The sequence below is a fragment of the Lissotriton helveticus genome, chromosome 10 (genome assembly GCF_964261635.1).
Source record: "Lissotriton helveticus chromosome 10, aLisHel1.1, whole genome shotgun sequence".
Taxonomy (NCBI): Eukaryota; Metazoa; Chordata; class Amphibia; order Caudata; family Salamandridae; genus Lissotriton; species Lissotriton helveticus.
In genome coordinates, this window is record NC_136071.1 from 95449780 (window position 1) to 95473535 (window position 23756).

The 23756-nt window shown below is 44.5% G+C and overlaps 1 protein-coding gene across 1 annotated transcript in view; it reads left to right on the forward strand.

Moving 5' to 3' along the window:
• The window catches only part of PKD1 (polycystin 1, transient receptor potential channel interacting), a 464326-nt gene that overhangs the window by 319930 nt on the left and 120640 nt on the right, over positions 1-23756 (forward strand). Inside the window, exons 18-21 of the mRNA XM_078664851.1 lie at positions 4171-4450; positions 9062-9278; positions 10180-10339; positions 16422-16574. Of these exons, the coding sequence (XP_078520977.1) occupies positions 4171-4450; positions 9062-9278; positions 10180-10339; positions 16422-16574 (810 nt within the window). The remainder of the gene's footprint in view (positions 1-4170; positions 4451-9061; positions 9279-10179; positions 10340-16421; positions 16575-23756) is intronic.

Below are 23756 nucleotides of genomic sequence, written 5' to 3' on the forward strand. Positions count from 1 at the left end.
CCTGACTTAGGGGCTTGTGTTGCCTTGCGTCACCTTGTATGAAGCAAATGCAATGTAAGCCCTTGATCAATCTGGGCCTTGGTCCGGAAGATGATAGTGCCTGGAATTCAGATACGGCATTCACGTAATTGCACTCGCAGCACTCAATGTATAGATGGAACAATGGGCATAATCTATGTGCTGGTGATATGTATACTCTGTCGCAAAGGTGACTGAGTATACCTACCCACAACGTAATGGTCTACCCCCCTGATTTAGATGTGGGCAGACAATAGATTTCGCTACGGCAGTGAGTACTCTCTCACCACCATAGCCAAACCTCTCCGGTGGCCTGATGCAGTAAGAGCTGTCCAAGGAATGGCTACATGTCCTCTAAACCAATTGGCGGACAAAGAGCATTTCTTTACTGTCCATCATCTCCAGGCATACCCTGGTGGTAAGAGACACCAAAATGGTAAGAATGGCCCCCACGTCATTAGAGATATCCCATTTTGGGATTTTCTTTTTGAAAAGAAAAAAAGAAAACTGTTTGGTACAGGGTTGTGTCAGCTCTGCTGAGGGCTGTGCTGGTGGATAAAGACCCTCTACCGTGAATTATGAGCTTGAGCTCACATCTATTTCTATTTCGAGTGACCAGCTGCAATATGGAATTCAGAATATCTAGCACCATAACATCAATGTGAGTGTGTAGGTAAGAGTAGATTTGTGATTCTTCACTCCACATCTACATACTTTGAAGGTGTACATTGTGTCAAGGTACAAAAATGTGAGTTAAGAATAATAAAGCTATACACACTTACATGTACTTACCTATACAATATCACTTTAATAAAAAATTCTGGTCACAGTATTTTGGTAAGTCAATATTTTACTCCTGATATTCTTATAGAAAACCATTATGGAGTCAGCTCAACAGACCGCATCCAATGGGTCACTATTATAAGTTCTCAGGAGAAGAGGAAGCCCTCTATTCTCTTCTAGGGTTGGGAATGGACAGTAAGGGGCAGTACAAGGTAGTTTGGTGCAAAACAGGCATGCCACCCTCGCAGCCTAAGAATGGGGTCTGCATGTATCTACTTTTTGACTTTCAGAATGTCCTTCATTGAGTTTAATACAGCGACGCTGCATGGTCCAAATGCATTTTCAGAGACTTAGTTCCTCAACATTACCTCTACACAGGCTTCTGTCAGCTGGACCTTTGCCCCAGGCCTCGTGATCAGAGACCTTTTTAAGCAAGAGGCAGCACATTAGGGGTTCACTAGTTCCTAGACCTGATTGTGTCCTGAAGGGTGAAAAAAGCAATTAACAGAGTCCTGCCCCTGGTCAAACTCTCTGGACCCAGTGAGTAGTGATTCCTTCTGAATTCCAGAGGCAGAGGAAGCACTGCTTCAGGAAGGATAGAGCCAGAATTTATCTTGCTTTGGGTCTTCTGGCTGAAGTCAAGCTCAATCAAACTCCAACCTTTTTCAACTTTGACCTCTGTTCCAGTCAGGACACCGTGCATCTTTCTAGGTTCTCAGCAGAATTCCCTGGCTAGTGTGGAGGACCTGCCATTCTAAGGTCAGTGCCAAATGTACTGCAAGTAAATTTCCATTGTCAAGGCCTTGTAGTTGCTAGGCAACAACTAGCACTGTCAAGGGGGGACAGGAGCTCTGTGGCTATTTCTGGGCCGTGGTGGGCTTGTCAGGGAATGTATGTATGTTTCCCCAAACAACCAGACTTATATATGTCCTCTGGACTGATCCATAGAACAGCATGAGACAGGTAGTCTTGCCCACAAAGGATGTAAAAGATAAACTCAGGAGTAACCATCACTTTATGTAGCATTAACTGTGTCTTCAGTAGGACACCATTCACTGTATATAGTCATCCAGCAACACAGCACATATAAAGCAGACCATTCCCACCACCACACCCTTACTCAAGCCCAGTCTATGGAGCACACCCTCTAGGGAAGGTGAGTGAGGTCCACAGCTCTGAACTAGAACCAGCTAACACAAACATCCAATCAGTACGTAGCCTGGTATGGTGTTGGCATGCACCCTTAAATATTATTAGATGTACACATTGGGTGCTTCCTCGGAACAGCTGGGCTGATGCTCTGCTGCTGAGCACTGCCCAAGTTCTGGTGCGACTCGGGTGCACTCTCTGTTTGTCGACTCAAGAGGCATAAAAACACAAGATATGCCAGAAACAGCAGAGTGGCAGGTTGGTACATCTTCCCCACTTTGCAAGGTCCCTCACAAGGTGTATGTCAATGTTCTTTCCCTGAGAATGTGTGATGTTGGCAGAAAGAAACAAAGTTTGTATTGTCTTAAAATGTTACAAAATTTGAGTTTATCACAGTTAAGGCTACACATTTTTGTGCACCTACTGCATCTCAAAAGAACTTTACTGAAGTCAAATGTGGAACCCATTTCCGTTGACATTATTCGCTATATCTCTTGGAGACACAGTTATTCACTGGGATCGATGGAAACTACACTTTGAAAACCACTTGCTAGCCATGGTGATGGCTAATTTTTGGCAAAGAAAATGAAAGGCCTTCTCAATGTCTCTTATGTTCAGAGGCGGAGTTTATTCATTTCTCTTCCCACGTCAAGTGCAGCTTGAGGCACCCTGACCATCTTTTCAATGATGTCCTGAATCTCCTGGCTCTGATCTAACTCCCGCCAGTCTCAGTTGCCTTTTATCAATTGTTTCTTTCATCTGAATTCATAGTAAAACCATTCAAGACTTTTTGTTGCCTGGTGACTTATTCAATTTTATGACCCCCTCTCAGCATGATTGCCAAAGGTTCCTCAGGTGGGTTCTCACCAAAATCTCCTTCCTGGAAGAAATAATGATTCCTGGGAGATTTAAAGCCAGCGGAGTACCGATAAAGCTACAGCATAGCCGGCTTACTGGAAATGATACATTCTTGGTGCCTTATTTAGCACACACCACAATGAGGATATAGGGTGGACTTCAGATTAAAAGCTATTTGCAAATCCCTGGAAAAAACATAAACTTTGTTAACTAATTTGGTAATAAACATGGAACCACTCGCAAAATTGAAGAATTGCAGCCGATGATTCAACTGGACTGGGCAGAGCCAAACAATGTTTAACGCTGTGAACAAAGATGCTCAAGCACGCAACAATTACAAATATATACTTATCTTTGTGATATTCTGGTTTTTGATACTTTCAATACCTTTGAACTCGACATTCTGGCATACAACCAAGCGTAGAAGGGACTGGCTGCAATGTTTCAGAATGCTCAGGTTTATTTCATCGGTATATAGTTCAGTGCTGTGTTTTGCGTTGCTTTGCGCAGCTATGCACTACGCGACCACTTGTGCAGTGTGTCAGTAAAATAACCTCTTTAATTCCTTAAAGGAAGTACTGAGTGAGCTCTGCACAGCACATTGGCCCTTAATTAAACATTTTTCCATTGTAAATGTATGAATTGTGTGAGCTTTGAATAATACTGTGTTTAGGCTGCCCTTTCGGAGTTGTATATGATTGGGAAGTTTTTAATATTTTTAACCAGAGGTTTTTAACCATTTGTATCTCTTATTCATGATGAATTAATAATGTGACGTTCATGTACTGTGACATTTTTATTTTATGGCTAGGCTAAGAATACACCTATGATGATGATAATGGGCCCGATTCACAGAACTAATCTGAGACAAAATCCTAAACTTACTACTTTTGGTATTCACAGAAGGCACTTACCACTTTTGGTATTCACAGAATGCACTTAGTACTTTTAGTTAAACTTACTACTTTTATTTAAACTTACTACTTTTGGTTAAATTTTCTACTTTTGGTATTCACTGAAGGTATTTAGTAGTAGTAAAGTTAGGAGTCCTAACCTTACTACTACTAAATGCCTTCTCTGTATCTCAAAAGTGGTAAGTTTAACCAAAAGAAGTAAGTGCATTCGGTGAATACCAAAAGTAGTAAGGGCCTTCTGTGAATATCAAAAAGAGTAAGTTTAGGATTTAGTTCTGTGAATCGGGCCCAATATTTTACATGCACATCAATGAAAATTGCCTTTCACCTAAGGTATCCCTACAGTGTCATACATTGAAAGTGTAACTGAAATCTCTTTTTAAGGGCAGAGTCAGATCCATCGTCTTTTATATTTTCTCTTACAAGTTTTTCTTCATCATCTTTGCAGCGATGGACGGCACAGAGTTTCAACAACAAGTCGTTCCCCCTGGACAATTCCACCACCACCACCGGCAACACTGGGATGAACTTGGTCCTTCGTCAAGGCTTTCTGAAGGATGGAGAGGGTTATACGTTCACCCTACACGTCAATGACCCTTCCATGGATGAAGAGGGGTATGCCTCCATAGATTTGCTCCCCAACAGCCCACCAGCAGGCGGCCAGTGCATCATCTTCCCCAACGACACAGTGCATGCACTGACTGCAAAGGTGCACTTTGAATGCACAGGTAAGAGATGGTGTTGGTGGGCATTTACACTGAATCTACAACCTCAGCTGGGTCTGCCTAGTTTCCATTGGAGTGGAAAGATATTGTCACTTTATGTCTCCCCTTCTCCGTCTCGATCACCTGCTCTTGATAGGACCCATTCACAAAAATCACTTTTTTCTCATTTTTTCCTGTCTCTCTTCCACTTGTAGCGTATTCCATGATGCTATTCTCCAACACACTGACAAAGCATGACATTTAGTAGAGGCCGCTAGTGATGTTGCTCAGAAAGACAATAGGGAGGAAAGCAAAGAGTCACTTTGTAGACACTGCATGGCAGCATCCAAGTGGTATGGAGTAGAAATCCAGGAAGAACACTTTGTGACCTCTGGTGTGTTATAATCAATCGTTTGAGTCACAAATGGTGGAAAGACCACTCAGTGGCATCTTTGTCTCAAGACCTAGTGCACTAAGAGCTCCTATGATGGTCACCTCACCAGGTCATACAGAAAATGGATAGACGTTAATTGCTAAGATGTGACTAAGGGGCCACATTAGTTAGGGCGACAACTGTGATTGCAGAAAGATGCCATATAACCATGCCTCTGCATCCATGATTCTTGAGAATTAAAGCCTTATGGAAGTCACTATCCCACTCTTGTGAGCTGAAATGGACACTGTGAAATGATTTCAGAAGCTGCAACCAGTAACCCTGCTTCAGTTACAGTGGACCCTGCCTTAAACCACATGCAGGCGTGAAACAGCCCAAACTTGCATCAGAGCCACTCTCACCAAGGTCAGACACCCATATCAAAAGTTCAAAATTCATGGGTGGTATTGTTGGGAAATAAATTTGACAGGAGAAAAAGTGTGCTTTTACTTGCTTAGCAATGACACCAAGGGTGATAGACACATTTCAGATCCAGGAGAATGGGACCGTTTCTTACAGGATTCAATTGCTTCCTGCAGAGCAGATGTGGGAAATGTATCATGTCTATAAACCACATGACATCTTGCACTGTCACGTGTTGATCATAGGCCATTTCTGTCACTTAGTTTAGCTGTAAAAAAAACAAAAGTTGTGAAACCATGTTGTTGTTTAACTCCTGTAGCAACTTCTCACATTTTAGTGTGGCATTTCAACCAGGTCAAGAATAGCTAGAAGAGGCAAAGTGCAACTTAGTGGAACTTTTGAACTCATCTGGACAAAGCGAGGGAGTACCACCAACCCCTAACTACCTCTCATGGCACAATGAGGTTGGAACTCTTTTAAGGGTTGAGTTAAGCCTTAAGTGATTGCCCTGAATAGCTAAGGATGCCTAATTTCCAAAACAAGTTAGCATGACTCAGAGGGCCTAGGTGAATGTCCACCCCAGTCAGAAAAGTACGAACTTGTTGAATTTGAGTACAAAATGTGTCCCGTAAAAGACATCAGGCTTGGAACCAGTGCATTCTTCTCTAGCCTGTGATTTACATCCATGATTACAGTTATAGTACCACTTTCATTGAGAGGATCATGAGAAAGGACCTGGTATGACTGTGGCTGGTAGCAGCACATATTCATAGGTTTTCAGATATTTGTGTGAGTAAATATCTTTCTTCATTTATGTTTGTTCACTTTTCTTTTTACTTTTCACTGTCAGTAAATTTGGAGTGAATTGATTTGTTCGTTGGATGGGTATTGCTAGAGATTTCTGTAATCGATTTATATAAAGTAATTCAACTGTAGTCTAAGAATTGAGATTATTTTAAGAACCATAAAATTTGTTATCCCTTAGAACAAAAAAGTCAGATATTACAAATTTCCCCATCTATATTTTCCTCAATCTTTCTCATTTTCTTTCTTTTCTCTGAAATGCCTCTCTCACTCTCCCTCCCTCCCTGTCATAACTCACAAGTCCCAGTGGTTTGAGATTGTATCTAGACTCTTTATTTTGCATTATTTTGGGGGATGTAGCTTGAAAAGATTTATTTCTTCATAGTGAAGCTGACAATCAGCATTGATTGGAATTGGAATGTTTAGGTTTTGTTTACCACTTATGAATACTTTTTGCCACATAAATGACACCTTGCTGCATAATCCTACCTAGTAGCCCTGACAATGGTAAAGCTCTGCAGAGGGGTTTGGGGGCTGTCATTGGGAGGGACTGTGAAATTATTTTTTACCATATATATATATGCACGGCGCTGTGGCATACGGACAAGGAAGCCTTTAAAGATATCAACGGATGCGGTGCACCAGCCCCCTAGCACATCGCAACCCACTGGGGTAACAATTATTTGAACAATTTCAGGAAATGGCATGGGACCCACATGGGTAAAAGAAGAAGCACCACAAGTTCCAAGACGCCACACGTTTGTGGCCACACCCACTGGGGCGGAGTTTGTGACTATTCAAAGGTAGCTTCGAAAACTGCTGAGCCGTTTACCTGATGCCCTTCAAACCATGATTAAGTGCCGCGAGAGCACGAAACGCTTCGGATGGTTGATGAAATTTGAGCGAGGCATTGAGAGTTGCTGTACCGCTGCATTCTTTATTCAGTAAAAGGCAGATACCTACCTCCTTGTGTGGACTCTCCTTAAACAGGCAAACTTTGTGAGTGGATGTTATGCGGCCCCGTCTGAGTCGCAAGGAGTAGACCCGCTTAACTTTGGTGAAGCCCGGCTGCAGCGTCACACGGCGCTGTGGCATACGGACAAGGAAGCCTTTAAAGATATCAACGGATGCGGTGCACCAGCCCCCTAGCACATCGCAACCCACTGGGGTAACAATTATTTGAACAATTTCAGGAAATGGCATGGGACCCACATGGGTAAAAGAAGAAGCACCACAAGTTCCAAGACGCCACACGTTTGTGGCCACACCCACTGGGGCGGAGTTTGTGACTATTCAAAGGTAGCTTCGAAAACTGCTGAGCCGTTTACCTGATGCCCTTCAATCCATGATTAAGTGCCGCGAGAGCACGAAACGCGTCGGATGGTTGATGAAATTTGAGCGAGGCATTGAGAGTTGCTGTACCGCTGCATTCTTTATTCAGTAAAAGGCAGATACCTACCTCGTTGTGTGGACTCTCCTTAAACAGGCAAACTTTGTGAGTGGATGTTATGCGGCCCCGTCTGAGTCGCAAGGAGTAGACCCGCTTAACTTTGGTGAAGCCCGGCTGCAGCGTCACACGGCGCTGTGGCATACGGACAAGGAAGCCTTTAAAGATATCAACGGATGCGGTGCACCAGCCCCCTAGCACATCGCAACCCACTGGGGTAACAATTATTTGAACAATTTCAGGAAATGGCATGGGACCCACATGGGTAAAAGAAGAAGCACCACAAGTTCCAAGACGCCACACGTTTGTGGCCACACCCACTGGGGCGGAGTTTGTGACTATTCAAAGGTAGCTTCGAAAACTGCTGAGCCGTTTACCTGATGCCCTTCAACCCATGATTAAGTGCCGCGAGAGCACGAAACGCGTCGGATGGTTGATGAAATTTGAGCGAGGCATTGAGAGTTGCTGTACCGCTGCATTCTTTATTCAGTAAAAGGCAGATACCTACCTCCTTGTGTGGACTCTCCTTAAACAGGCAAACTTTGTGAGTGGATATATATATATATATATATATATATACACACACACACACACACACACACACACACACACATACACAGTTGAATAAAATATAATATTCTATTTATTACCATTATTTTACTTAGGAGGAGTTTTGACTTTTGACTCACACAATGCCAGCTCTCATTGCTGACTCAGAAGGCATATCTGTCCTGAGCATGGTATTTTCCCACCGTTGGGTGATAAATATTGCAAATTTCTTTCCTTTGTCACTGGCTGAATGATTCATTCTGAGGTCTGTGCTTGCTGGTATTCTCACCTTGGGCTCTGTGCATGGATGATAATTCACCAAATAGAGCGTGTAGCTAAAGTCAGATTGGACACCTTTGACCCCGAAAACATCATACGTTTAGCCCTGTCCCCCACCGTTACACCTCAACAATTTCCAATTTGTTGCATATTGTCCTGGAAAAATTACAGAAAATAAACGCATGTTCAAGGAATTGTTTGCATTTTGTTCTTGCTGCTGCTTTCTTAGCCCATAAGGGCAGGCGAAGCCATGGCAGTACAGGGGTAGTAAAATAGCATATCAAGAATCAGCTATCCCTAAATTTTTGGAAGAAAAGGTGAAAAACTTTTATTAAAAATATTTTTTTTAAAAAGAAAAAGAATCAGCTATCCCTGGCTGCCTGCCCTCGAACAAGAGGTGGCATGCCAAATCATGAATTTAGTAGTCTGTCCTACCTGTAGGTGTGCTCTTGACTGCAGGATCAGTGATGTTTTTCTCCCAGTAGTAATATTAGACCCACACTCAGTTGACTCTTTGCCTACAGTGCTACAGATTAAGCACAGGCTGAGGAGATATTGGTGACCTTGACCTTTGCTGTCATCATCACTGGTGCATTGTCTCCCAGGTCTCTAGTGTTTACCTTTATCTTGAGAATTGTTCATCCACTTTGCTGTATTCTTCCTGTCCAAGGCGATCCTTTGCTTGAGCTCTCTGGTCTCCAGCCTGTGGGTTTGTTCAAAGATTTTGGTATGAGGTTTCCTTTGGCTTTTGTAATTGCAGGATGGACAGATTCGGAGGATGAAGGGGCTTCCCTGGTCTTCAGTCTCATTGTGACTCGTTGCAAGTCGGGCCACTGTGACGAGTTCTGTGTGTATAAAGGCAGCCGCTCGGAGCACAGTGCTTTCCTGCCCCCAGGGTTCCACCAAAACCAGTTCCTTGTGGATCTCTCTGTGGTTGTGCAAGACCAGAAGGGAGCTGCTATTGTTGCCCTGAACCGGTAGGTTGTGAACACGTCTGGCTCTTTAATGGACAATGAATGGCAATCTTTATTACTTCAGTGTCGCATTCCAGGTCTCAGTGCTATCTCAACCTATGTAGCATAATTCTTTATTAAAGGCACAATAAAGGGGATGGAATGAGATAATATGGCAAGAGAAATGAAAGGATGATATGAGATGCAGTTATTGGGACAAGATTGGATGGAATGGGATAAGGTGGGAAATTAATTGGTGGGTGGACTGTGATTGATGGGATAGGATGGAATTGGATAAGATGGGATAGAACTGGAAGAGAAAGGGATGTGATAAGATGGGAAGGTACAGAAGGGGATGCAATAGAATGTGACAGGATGAGATATAATAAGATTGGAAACAAACAAGTGGGGTAAGATGGGATGGGAAACAATGGGATCGGATACAATTGATTAAGATACAATGCAATGGGAGAGTGGTAGTTTGGGTGGGATGTTGGGGGACGGTGTTTTGAGTGGGTCACAGTGTGGGATGGAGTCTCAGAAGGGTTATGAGATTTGATTGGATCAAATTTTAAAGGAATAGGATTCATGATGGGCAGTAAAATGGGATACAGAATAGGATTCTGGATGAGCTTTGGCACAAGATCCATGATGTGATCCAAAATGGGATTTGGAAACAAAACATTGTCTCTGGAAAGGGGCGAGTAAAACAAGGAGTAACAGTTAGCAGCCATTAAGTGCATATATTGGAATGGAGTAGTAATTTTTGTCTGAAGTCAGGTAAAAAATATAAACAGTGCAACGAGGCAACTGAAATACCACTAATTATGTGTTGTAGGAATGGGCTGCATCTGACATATCTCAAGGAAGCCTTGATTTATATTTGTTGCATGTGTGTGAACTACATTTTCTCATCTCCCACCAGCTCTCTAGTTATTTCTCTGCCAAGCCCACCCGATGGATTCCCAAGCCTGGCCCACTGGCTGTACAACCTGACAGAGACAACCCTATCAGGGCTGGTGAAACAGGGAGATCCCTTGCATGTCACAGAGTACTCTCTGGCCCTCATCACTGTACTCAATGAGGTAAGCATGTGACTAAGTGTGGAAACATTTATGTATTGCACATGCATGCTGTGATGTCTACCCCTGCTGCATGTTCTGTCTCTTTATTGGTAGGTCTGTCTTTGTTGTTCTCATTTCCAGCCCAAACTCCTTCACCACAGATACTGATCATTCAATGACAGTGTGGCTGAAGGCAAACTGCACCCTACGCCACACTCAGTGGCATAGGTATCGCTGATATGTGTGTTTTCCTTTAACAAGGAACAGTGTAAGGCTTTTCTAAGCTCAAGGAGAAACAGACTACTGTCTTCTTGTGCATTCCCTATACACTCATAAGAAGATTCTGTCATGCCCAATCTCCACCACTAGGTAGCCCAAGGCTGCTGCCACACCTCGTGGAAATGCCGGCCCATCCTCCTATAGCAGAATGTATGCTACAGCAACCTCTGCAGCTGGGTGGATTCCTGCAGTTTCTGCCTGGACCTTTTACAGTTTCATACAGTCACTCTGCAGCCTTCACCCTTGGAAAAAGAGAGTCTTGAGGGTGTTCTTGATGAATAGGCTAAATCCATCCAGTGTAACAACATCTAAAAGTAGAGGCAACAGAGAAGCAGAAATTCTCTACAACTGGTTGTCAGCCAAGTTAGAACAATGTCGCTCCAGAAGCAATCTTTGAAACTTGCTACTGCAACAGCCTGGAAAGACCTTACTCAGTGGAATCATGTAAGATCCCACCTAGAAACTTCGGAAAACCTCTTGAAATGCACTTATTGCTATAGTTTTTAAACTAATCCCCAGCAGTTAATGTTAGTACTCTTCTCTGTTTTGTGTGTTATTTATCTTATGATGGTCAGTTTGCCCACAATATAAACTGTCTGTCTTCCCTCCTTATACTATCTGGCTTCTAGAAGGCTCTTAAATTGGATCATCCACCCTGATTGTTTGTCACTTGAATTAGACTTTCTCAAAGTTCCTGAAGTTCAAGGCATTGAAGTTCCATTTTTTTAGATTGACCTATGATCTGGTAGAACTGCATTTTCTTAATACTCAGGTACCACAAACCCCTCTCACTGTGACACATCACTGTTCTGTCAGACTACCAGACCATTGGCCTATTCACTGAAGATTCTGTCCAGCAAGGCTTAGCACCTAGCCACCAGTGGCAAAACGTACTTATGACTCCTTTAGGGTACCCTCCTAATTCACTCAACACAACCAGATCATTTGGATTACCATTCCCGCTTTGATATCCCCACCTGATCCCTCTGCAATGAGTTCAAAGAAGGCTACCAGCTGTATATAGAGTTTTATAAAAAAAAAAAAAAAATTGTTGGCTAGGTCAGGTTGCATCAGTAGTTTCAACTTGTATCTTTCTTGAGTCTTTTTCTCAGGTTGTATCATCGGTGTCAACCTTTTTCTTTCAACTCTGGAAACTGAATAAAAGACTTTCATTTCTTAAACGTGGATGGGAGACACACACCTATATTGGCACAAGTAGGATTCGGACTAGAATTCTCTAATGTCTTTTATCTTGGACTGCCACGGTATCTCACAGAATATTACCACTGTGACAGTCTTGATTGCTCCACAGTTCAAAACCTCGTCTTAAAATATTGCAATGGCTCCCTATCGGAACTTACATTGAATTATAAGTATTTGCTTTGCACATTGCATTTTATATTGAACCATTATTTGGTGTGGATGTATGTACTTCATTCAATGCTGCTATCTGAGATCCAATGATGCTATTCTTTTAGAAATGATTTGTTTCAAGGAGATTTTCAGGGTTGCATACGCTTGCCTTTTTTGGCTCGGATTCTGTAGCTCCCTCTCCCTCTGTGTCCTTCCACTCCATGCTCCGCCAGCTTCTGAAAACGTTCTTCTTTCGCAAACATTTGTAATGAATTATTACTGAGTGTTCTTTCGCCCTAGTGCTGAGAAGCCTTATGATGATGTTGCATGCTTTACAAACGAAACCTAAAATAACATAATGTATTCTTTCTGTAACTATCGCTATGCAATGCCTCCCCCAAACTTTAGTCTAGTGGTCTTCAAACTGTGTGGCAGGCACTCCTATTAAGCATGAAGGGATTTTGGGGGCCCGAGGGTCTGGCCAAGAGGAGGACTGAGTCTTTCCTTGGGGAACACAAATTTCATGCTGAAATGCAGTTCTGTGATTAAGTGGATGTGAACAGAGCAGTCATGAGCCATTCTGTGACACCCCATCATTAGGCTCTTCTGATAGTCAAGTCCAGGCTGGGAGGAGTTGTCAAAGGAGGCTACAAATAACCTCAATCACCGGAACCCCTTAATTCCCATCCAATATCACACTGTGGTAGTTTTTACCATCACACATCTGTAGCAGGTTGGCAGTCATGTACCGTATGCTATTGAAGATGTCTGCTTTTTGGAAAATGTTAAATTTGTTCATAGCTGACAAGAAGCCCCATGACTTATGCAGACCCTTCAGCAAGTCGTGGAACGTTAGCCAAACATGTGTTTTGGGACTTGTAGTTTCTGTTTTAACATTGACAACGTCAGATTGTTTAGCCACGTCATTCAAAAAATCCACCACCTTACCCAGCCGGCCTGCGCGATAGCCTTGGTTTCGTGGGCTTTCCTTCATGCTTCGCTCACCTCCTTTAACGTAGGTCCCTCCCTATCTAAAATGATCCTCGCCTTATATAAAGAACCTAAAGCTGCACTAAATATCAATGGGCAATTAACCAACACCTTTAGCCTTCAACCACACACCAGGCAAGGATGCCCTGCTATTCTTACTAACGCTAGAACCTTTGCTTACACTAATTAGAAAAAATCCACAAATCCCCCGCATCCCTTTCTCTGCAGGCCCGCAGAAACTGCCAGCTTACGCCAATGACATACTCCTCTTAACCGCAAATGCAGATTCGGCCCTTACTCACATCAAGTCTATCATCAATAGCCTATCCGAAGTCTTAGGATATTGACTTAACAAATAATAAACAGAAGTACTACCTCTCAATGTCCATTGCAATAGTTCCATGATCAGTACCCATGGACCTAAAAGGGCCCCTAACACATTAAAATACCTAGGAATATGGTTCACTGAAAACTTCAAAGACACCATTGACAAATGGTCGAGCAGATTTATCACCTCGTGGGGAAGAATAGAATCCATCAAAATATGCCCCTTTTCAACTTTTTAATTAGTATGTTCCCTATATACCTCTCTGATACCTTCTTTGCAAAAATAGACGCGATACTCGCTGAGTTCCTATGGAAATCCCCCAAAAACAGAATTGCTCTAAAGAAACTAAGGCTTCCAAAAAACACTAGGGGGCCTAAACCTACCTGAATAAAGAAGATACCAACATGCTTTCCTTGCAAAACAAAGAAGGCAGTGGTTTCTACCTACTACTAACACCTCTCCCGCCTGGCTTAGCATTGAAAAAGGTCTGGCTACACCATTATCCTGTGCGTGCCTTATAATATTAGGAAAATCAAAACAGAGCACTCCGCTAACATAATTTCATGCACAGTACAGGCACTGCGCAAAATCTATAACAAGCTATCAAAATGAGTTACTCACACTTAGCCTCCTTATGGCACTATGAAAACCTGAAAGTAGAAGGCAGAACACTATTCATTGAGAAATGGGCGCAAAAGGGCATACTATTGGTGGGCGATATTGATACACCCTCAGAACCCATACCCTTCTCCCATCTCAATTCGGTATACGACCTCCATGAAATGGACTTCTTTCACTTCTTAAAAATCAAATCACTTATTGCTGGATGTAAACCACCAACTTATCCAGACCTCCCCAAAACGCTAAATACTTACAGCAAAGGGGGAATCTGGCATCCAAATTATATACTCTCTTCTCCCCCACTAATTCTGCACTGGCCAATCCCATCCAAGTTAAATGGGAAACCATAATGACTGACCCTAGCGACTCCCAGATGACAACACCAGACTGGTCGTCCATATGGGAAAACCTTACCACCAACAAAATAACCCCCTCACTGGCACAGTGTTTCTACTGGATTACCAATATGGCCCACTGGACCCTGGCCAAACTTTATAAACTAGGCCTCTGTCCCTCTGCCACCTGCTGCAGTTGTGAGAAGGAAACTGGGGACTTTAAACACATGCTTTGGGAATGCTCCTTCACTACAAAGTTCTGGCTGGTTATCAGTGACACCATATCACAGATTTGTCACATAAATTGGACTCCATGCTTCATGTTCATTACGTTAGGTATACTTACACCGGAAGTAAAACAAGCACTGAACAAAGATGAACAAATCTTATGGGATATATGAGTCACAGCTTGTCTCAAAGTCATCCTCACTGAGTGGAGGGACTTATCCAAATTGTTCTCCCGCACATGGTGTGAATGGGTTCAATTAAACAGAGGTGCAATTAACTCACTGAACATGTACCTTAAATCCTCACCACAGATTAAAGGGGGAAATCTGGACCAAATTGGATAACTTTATATCAAATGAACCCCATCACCTAATCTAGGGGTCACTCCCACTCACTCCCTATCCTCATCCCTGCCTACCACTATCCCCAACCCTCATATACTCCACTCCCTTGCCCCCCAGTTCTTCATCATCATTCATCTCTGAGACCTTCTGACACTTACTGTCGCTCACCTTTCACTATCTCTTTCTCTTCTCTGTTCCTGCCTCTCTGTTTTCTTTTACTCCCCACCGATATATAAATAAGCAACTGTTCAGTTCTTTATTAGCTACCAACCAAAACCATTACCACGCCAACATTAATCGACCAAACCTCACACCAATACACTGACACCTCCTACCCACTGATATGTAACTCTTATTGTTTATGAGTTATACTGTTGTCTTTCACTCAGCTTATCTGTATCACCCCTTGGGTGGAATGCTTTATATGCACTTTTTTCCTGTATTTCCTGTACGCATAAAACCTAATAAAAAACATTCTGAAATTAAAAAAAAACATTGTAACTATGAACTGACATATACTAGCATACACAGTGGAGTTGACTAAAATGCAAGAACATGTTGAAAGTTTCATACATGACATGGGGCTAATTACCAGGCAGACAGTGGTGTAGCATGGGTTGCGAGCAACCCGGCCACATCGTTAGCACTTCCTAAGGCCCTTCAACTAGTCCAGTATTGAGACCCTTACCCCCAAGCACATCTATAAGATTTTAAGAAGATTAAAAAATTGCTTGCCCCTAAGAATTTTTCACTCAGGGGAACCACCCCTGTAGCCCCCCACGCTACACCACTGCAGGCAGGTATGGAAACCTCAAAAGACAAAAAAAACTGAATGAGCATGAATATTTGTCAAACTTTTTCGATCCTCTTTTAAAGTCCAACACACATTTTGACTCATTTGGTTACAATATATTTTAATTTTCCAATATGAGAATTATTGTCAGAAAAAATGCTGCAGCACTTTGACTTTAGACTTTTACTTTTAAAATGCTCCCATCCAACAATCTCACTTATATTTTTAACCTGATAAATTGAAAAGCATAAATGATTATCCGTTTTCTGTTGTTAGTTAGTTGAAGGGGGAGCTGAAGCCCCACCAAAATGCTTTACCATGCTTGCTATATTTAACATTTTTTATACTAATTGAGAGAAAATATATTTGACATTTTGCAGGTGTTACTGCAATAATGTGTAATTTGTCAAAAGTACGTTCTGGGTTTTTTCAGTGACATTCACAATAATTTGCTTTCTCCCTAGGTATTTGTAAGAAAATGTCAGCTTTGCAGGAGGGCAATGTGGGAAATATTTGGAGACAAACAAATCATGTCAGAAATGTCTATATAGTCAGAATATTTTCTGTAATATGTGTTGCATTCCCCCTAGATTGTATTCATGCTTCTGAATAACCATTCCTCTTTTTTCAGAAAACAACCTTTTTTCTGTCCTCTTTACAAAAAAATGATCACATTTTATTTTAGGAAAATAACTCAGCACCTATAGATGTGCCATATAAGTCCTGATTCTCAGGCCTCAAGTAGATCACAAGTGACAAGAAATCTGCCTATTTTTGTAGCAAGTTTTTTCAACTTTTTAAATTAAATTTGAATGTTTTACTTTTTCCCCAGTATGAGGGGGTCGGGCGTTGGGATCTGAACTCCAGTACCGAACGGGAACTTCGACTACGGACGCGTGCAAACATCACGCACACTCTTATCAACTTAAGAGTCAACAATGTGGACGACATTCAGCAGATCGCAGCAGCGCTGGCACAATGTACGGTAAGAGAATGCGCATTGAGAAGATACCTGAGGGCACCCTCTATCTGAAGCAAGCACACAATGTGGTAAAAGACGGCTGTGTAAGATAAAAGAGTTTGTAGTTATCTAAAGTGATTCACAAAGACAGTCTGAATTCAGATTATGCATAGCTTACTAGTGCTTCACTTAGGCCTTATTTGGACTTTTTAAATCCCAGTGAAAGTCAAAAACCCCCATCAACATGAGCCAGAAAGTCAAAGACTTACATAGATTACTTTGTGTTAAAATGATGACCTCCAAATTTCCTGCCTTACAATTGTTCTAATAATCTTTGTTCATTGGTTGACACCCACTGTTGTTTCTTTTCATGGTCTCCCCTAGTGCTTCACTGTTCGCAGTGTACTCGGATTGGGAATCTTGCAAATTCTCTTGACTGGATGCTTTTTGATATTACTCTCAGCACTGAAAACTATTGACTTCCATATTTTTGTAGTGGGGGTCATTCCCTCCCAAAATTGTAAGTGCAGAATTATTCAGACTTCCCAAAACTGAATGAAATCCAAAATGTGAGTTTGGAATTTGATGACCTCCTGTCTGACAAAGTTAACAAAATATTGGTAGTTTACGCTTAACATTTTGCATAATTTACTACAGTTTGGAAAATGTTTCTCAGATCCATGAGTAATTTACAAATGTGAAGCCCTGTGTGTGTAACTGCATTGTGTTCTCAAAGATGGCCATTTTATTCTTGTTTCGTAAACCCTAGACACTATGCACTGCCAGATTTAAAGGAGGTATAATTTTTCACAAATTATTTTTTGTTCATAGTTCTTTCTTCCCACACATAAATTATGTTTATGTTTGAATTTGGTTTTATAGTTGCCAAATTAAGCACAGGAAGAAAGCTGATCATCTGTGGGTGTTGCGTTAACATTCAGCCATAGTCAGCTATTTATGCAACTTATAACAAGGAACTTCCCCTTAAACCCGCCTCCTGCACCCTTCTGCCCAGGGTGCCCATTAAGCCAATATTGCCACCATGGGTTTGCAACCTTCAGACCTTCCGAGATCCATCCCGATGGAATTATGGGTGGCTCCGTCAAGCGCAGCGATTTTAGATATATTGGGCAGGTAAACTCAATGAATTCCTGAGAGAGAAGTGTTATGAATGGTTGCCAGGTCTCTTGGAATGTGTCCCCTTGCGACTTAAGTGTTGATGAATGTCTCTCCATCGCCTGGAAATGCCAGAGATGGTGTAGCCAAGTCTGTCTGGTCGGAACCCTTACCGTACCCCAGATGGCCAGTATTGATTGGTGCGCCACCCTCATGGCCAATGTAATACGTCTGCCCCTCTTGGATTTAAGTGGGTAGGCCAGCAGGTTGGGGAGGCTCAATACTACATATGAAGGGAATCTAGGGAGCTGAGTGTTAAAATGTGCACCGATCTTTAACAAGATCTCCTCCCTGAATTGATTCAGTCTGGGGCATTCTCGGAAGATGTGTACTAGTGTCCCAGGGGAGTTGCTGCACCTCCAGCATATGTCTCCTCATTCTGGGTTCCCTTTGCGAAGGCGAACTGGGGTTAAATACCAGTATGTAATGATTTTCATCGCTGTCTTTGTACTGGATACCTTGGACGCTGTGTGTCTCGCCCTATAATAAATGTATCGCCACTCCCCTGGAGTTAGTTGTCGCACCAATCCGCATCCCCACCTCAAATGGGCGAGGAATTTTGTATCTAGTTCGTGGCCCATCTGAATCTTATATAAATCGGAAACAAGGAATTTGTCGGACTCCTTCCTAAGGAGCCACCTCACAAAGTTAGTCAGGGGTCGCAGCTCAGCCCCCAGGCATCTCCGATCGAATCAGCCAGTACCGAATTTGGGTATACTGATATCTCTCTTCCTCACGGATAGTCAGCCCTTAGGGTGTCGAATGGAATGGGGCCTTTTTCCTAAAAAAAGTGGCCTATCGATCTACACTCTCTAAACAATGAGAGGCCCCTCTTTGTTGCGACTGCATCCCAGACCTTAAGCGTGGGCAAAGTGATCGCAAACAGATAGAGATTGACTGGGTGGTGGGGTCGACACAAAAACGGGATCTTCCACAAGGATATTCCTGCTAGTGCCATGTCCATAAACAGCAAAACCTTTTCCGATTCCGGACAGGCTCATTCCACAAGAAACCTAAGCAGCGCGGCTTGGAAATAGTGCAGGATGCATGGGATACCCAGGCTGCCTTACCTTGTAGCTCACCAACTAAGATAGCGTTGCATACGGGGGTGCCGCCTGCCCAAACAAAGTTTTGGAAGGCTCTCTGCAGGAATTGAAGCATTCCCAGCGGGGGCCATAGAGGTAATGCCAGAAATGTGTACAGGATTCTAGGAAGGGCTGTCATCTTCAATACAGCTACTCGTCCTAGCCACAAGAGCACTATGGTTGCCAGCGAGCTCGATCAGACTTCACCATATCAATTAATTCCCTGTAATTAAGGTCCCAACCTCTTACATGGTTGATGTGAGTTGAATACCCAGATACAAGATGTTCCATTCCCATTGAATTGAAAGGGCCCGTGTGAGATGCTCCTGTGTGTCCTGCAAAGCTGTCAAGCTAATGCCTGTGATTTGCAATATTAATCTGGAATCCTGAGACTGTCCCGAACCACCCGACCTCCTCTAAGAAGCTCGGGAGGGCCTCTCAGGGGTTATCAAGGGAGACAATGACATTGTTTGCATAGATAGTGATGAGGTGCTCCTTTCCCCAAAACATATCCCTGTCACTCCTGGCTCGTTCCGTACTCTCTGCATAAATGGCTCCATGTATAGCGTAAATAGGAGAGGGAATGCCACGTCTAATTGGGAAGCTCTCCGAGCCTCCACTGTTCACTCTGACCGAAGCCCTCAGTCTCTCATACCCACTCAGCACCCACAAGCAGAACCTATCCCCTAGCCCAAAGCGCTTCAATACCACTGCCAGATAAGGCCAATGTACTCGGTCAAAGGCCTTCTCCGCATCAATGGAAAAAAGCATCATCTCATGCTGGAAGCGGGACGCCTTGTCAGTAAGATGGAGGAGCCACTTGGTGCTATCTGAGCATTGTCTGCTTGGATAAAACCTGACTGGTCCAGGGTGACCAGTCCGGGCATAAGTGGGGCGAGGCGAGCCGCCACTCCCTATGAACAATTTAGCATCAATGTGTAGAAGCGATGACCACTACAGACCCCTCTGTCATTGATGGAGGGAGCGTCGCTGAGCTTGTGATTGAATTGAACACTTTGGTAAGAAGTGGGGCCACAGAGTTACAGAAGGTTTTTATAAAAGCTGGCCGTAAAGCCATCCGGGCCAGGAGATTTATGCGGTTTCAACCTAGAGATTGCCGCTATGACCTCCTTGATTCTATTTTATCCAGGTCTGCAGCCTGTGCCACAGTTAAGCTGGTCATCCTAGATCCCTACAGGTATTTGGAGATCGTCTGGTGGGGGGGGGGAAGGGAGGGGGAACAGTTATCTTGCGCAGAGTAAAGAGCCTTATAAAAGGATCCGAACCTAGCTGCCACAGCCTTATCTCCCTCGATCACTGCCCCTTTGTCTGTTATCAATGCTTCCACTATGTTGGCCTGGCGCTGCCCTTTGTGTTTATTCGCTAGTATTGTCCCTCACTTGTTCCCCCCTAGATAAAAGGCTTGTTTGAGGGGTAGTATTGAGTATTCAGTGCTATCTAGGTCCAAGCCTGCTAGTTGCTTCCTAACCGCCTCCTGCTGCCTCCAGACATTGGGCACCCCAGTGCGATGGTGGATGCGTTTGAGTTCCTGCACTTGTTGTTGGAGTTTTGCCCTCTTGTCTCGTCTGGCTTTATTGTCTGCCGCAGCTATAGCAATCAACACCCCTTTGATTACTGCTTTAAGGGCGTCCCACACTATCACTATCGAAGTCTCAGGGGTATCGCTCACTTCCAAGTAGTCTCTAATAGCCCTATCTACCTGTTGGACAACCTCTGTTCTGCAGAGTAGGGTTTCCTGTAAGTGCCACACGCGGCACTCTTGGCCTGGGGGGGAGGGTGAGGTCCAACAGGACCGCTGAGCGATCAGACAGGAAGCGGGTTTCGATCTCCACCAAGCGTAAAGCAGCCTGGACCTCCCTAGAACCCAGGAAATAATCAAGTCTAGCCTAGGATTTATGTGTGTGGGAATAAAAGGTGTAATCTTGTGAGTCCGGATGCTTACCCCGCCACAGGTCTCTCAGGCCCAAGTCCTGTAGCCAACGGGCCCTCCCTTGACTATCACCCCTGCTGCTCCCTGTCGCTGGGCAGAGCGGTCCAGATCATGGTGGAATACCAAATTTAGGACTCCCCCTAGCACCACCCATCTATATTGCGTGGCCATGATATCTGCTACTAACCCATCTAAAAACTGATCCTGCTCCTCGTCGGGAGCGTAAATAGATCCGATGATTATGAAATGGGAGCCAAAGTGTATACGATATCCCAAGAGGCGACTGTGATCGCTGCTAACTTCAGCCCCACTTTTCGACAAAAGAAGCGTGAGAACAATAACGCCACCCCCACTGACTTGTGCCTCAATGAAGAGAAGAACTGCTGTGTGAAAGCTCGGGATTTAAGTCTATTCCAATCTTTACGCAGCCAATGCATTTCCTGCAAAAGGCAGACATCTACCTGAGAGCGTTCCATATATGAGAGTCTCGCCCTCCTCTTGATTGGATTATTCAAGCCCTAAACATCAAGGGTCAGTACCGACAGCCCTTTCATAAACAACACCATAGTGGTTGCCAGCTTTGCCTCTGATTTGTGCTTACAAGCCCCCTCCCTCCCCATTCCCTTGGGATCCCATAAGACTCATTACGACCCATGTGTGGAAAAGGATGCGAGTTCTCACTACCTACCGGGCACCCGTGAACTAACCCCATTACGATACCAATGAACAACCATAATCTCTGGGTCCGTGATGAAGACAAAAAGTCCATCCCTCTACCAGTGGTGAAGTCTCTGTGTGGGTTTGTGAACAAGTCATCCACCTCCCCGTCCCCTGCCCTCCCCCCCAACAATCCACCCCGCTTAAGCTGGGTAACCTTTTTGTTCAGAAGGGTCCTTTCTTTAAGATTGCATAGTCTCCAAGTACGGACCTGACCCCCCCAGCTGGCGGGGACACTTCGCCATCTCCAACAGCCTTCTTTTCCATGCCTGATGAGTTACGTGTTCGGTCGGATCTCCTCTAGAGGCTCTATCTGAATTAGTTTGTACATCGCTGACAGGGAACGAAGTTGATGGAGCTGGTCCTGCCATCGGAAAATTTGTCTGACTGGATGACCCCACGAATAAGCCACCTTCTTGTTGCAGAGGAAGATCATGACTGGGCAAAACTCTTGCCTTTTCTGGAGTGTGGAGGCAGCAAGATCTTGGAACAGGTGAAGAGTCTGACCCCAGAACAGAACCAGTGGTGTCTCTCGAGCCGTTTTCAGGATCTGTTCCTTCAAGGAAAAGTTAGGTCAGGATGTCCAGTGAGCTGGGCATTCCAGGGCACCAGAAGCCCACCCTTTGGGTCCTATCCAGACGGATTGCTTCTGCCGGTGGGTCTCCGACGATTTGCGTGAACAGGTCTGCGACATAGGCATCTATGTAATCTCCTTCCGCCTCTGGAGCGGCCCCCACGGTATTCGAATGTTATTTCGTCTGGAGCGATTTTCTAAGTTCTGCATATGTGCTTGTAGATCCAGGTGTTGCTCTGACAAAAGGATGACTTCTTGTTGCAATTGCTCGATTTCCTCATCTCGAGAGGCGTTGCACCCCTCAAGGGCATCAACTCGATCGCCGATGTCTGTCACTTCCTTCCGAACCGCTTGAAGTTCTCTCTGGAGATCCCTTTTGACTGCCAGGAGGTCATCTCTCAGGCCAGAGTGCAGGGCCTCCAGGTATTGGCACGTGACTGGGGCCTTCAATCCATCCACTGATGGTGAGGTCGCCCTGCTCGTTCCCCCTCTTAGGCTCTCCGTCTTGAGGGCCTACTGGTTTCATGAGCCTGTCCTTGATGGAGCTCCCTTTCTTCGCCCTCGCGGACGCCATCCGCTCTGTATTACTAGGTCCTCTGGAGGGGGGGAGGAATATTTCTGTGGTGATCCCACCTGTACCCACGCTCTTCTGAGTTTCACAATTCTTCGAGCTGACCTCGAGATTTGTTCATAGTAGGACCCCTCCGCTCCATTTCCGCCCCAGCTGTCTGGCGCTGGTACAATCAGCCTTCCTGAAGGCGAACTTGGTGTTCCTTGCTTTCTGCGATTAATGGTGTAGGGGCTCTTCCTTTGCAGCTTCCCAGGCCAGCCCAACCTCCTTCATATTGGCTTGCCCCTGCCTCTTCAGTGGTCCAGGTCTGATGTCTGGTCTCACCTAGGGACCAGCAATGTACATTTGCTAATGTTAGGCCCTTCACGATGTTGCCTCAGTTTGTTAGCTTGGGGTTCCTTATCTTGCGCTAGGCTGCATATTCCCAATTTTAGGGTTCCTTGCTATTTTGGGGCCACCCTGGTAGGTCTCTTCACTCAGGCCTCTGAGCTCCCCCCAGCAGGTCATCTCACTATTGCTCGATGGCAGGTCGGTGGCCTCTGGATCTTGCACCTTCCCAAGCTCGGGGGGATCTTCTGCCAGCCTCCCCGCTTGTGCCCTCACCGTGGAGTCTAAATCTCTGCCTCTCAGTGCCACTGCAGGGTTTCTGCCACCTCCACCAAGCACAGCAGTTTCCCTCTCGCACCATACCTTCTGGGCTGGGAGTCGGTGAGGGGCCCTCTATGTAGGCTTCACCTTTGAGGTCCACCTTCAAACGGAGCCTCTTCGTTGACAAGGCTGTCTTCGAGCCACCTTCCGCTTCGTAGGCTGCCACGGCCTATTTAACTCTTCGGGTGCACTTAAGGAGCCAGTCTACTCCTCTGCTCACTGGCGTCGGTCTCTGGTTTCACGAGATATGTCGGGGTGCCGCACCCGGGAGGCCGGTCTCGCCCACCGCTAGTCTCACCACTCTCGTCTTTGCTGGAGGTTCAATGTCTATACTTCCTGATCTCGCTGCTTGGCATCTGCCCCTTCCACCTGGTGCAGGACCCCTCTCACTCACTGCACCTTCTGGTGATCAGGGACGGCAGGCGGCTCTTCTGTGCATGTCTTGGGCCTCTGCTCATCTACGTTCATGAAGGCCTGCTCCGTT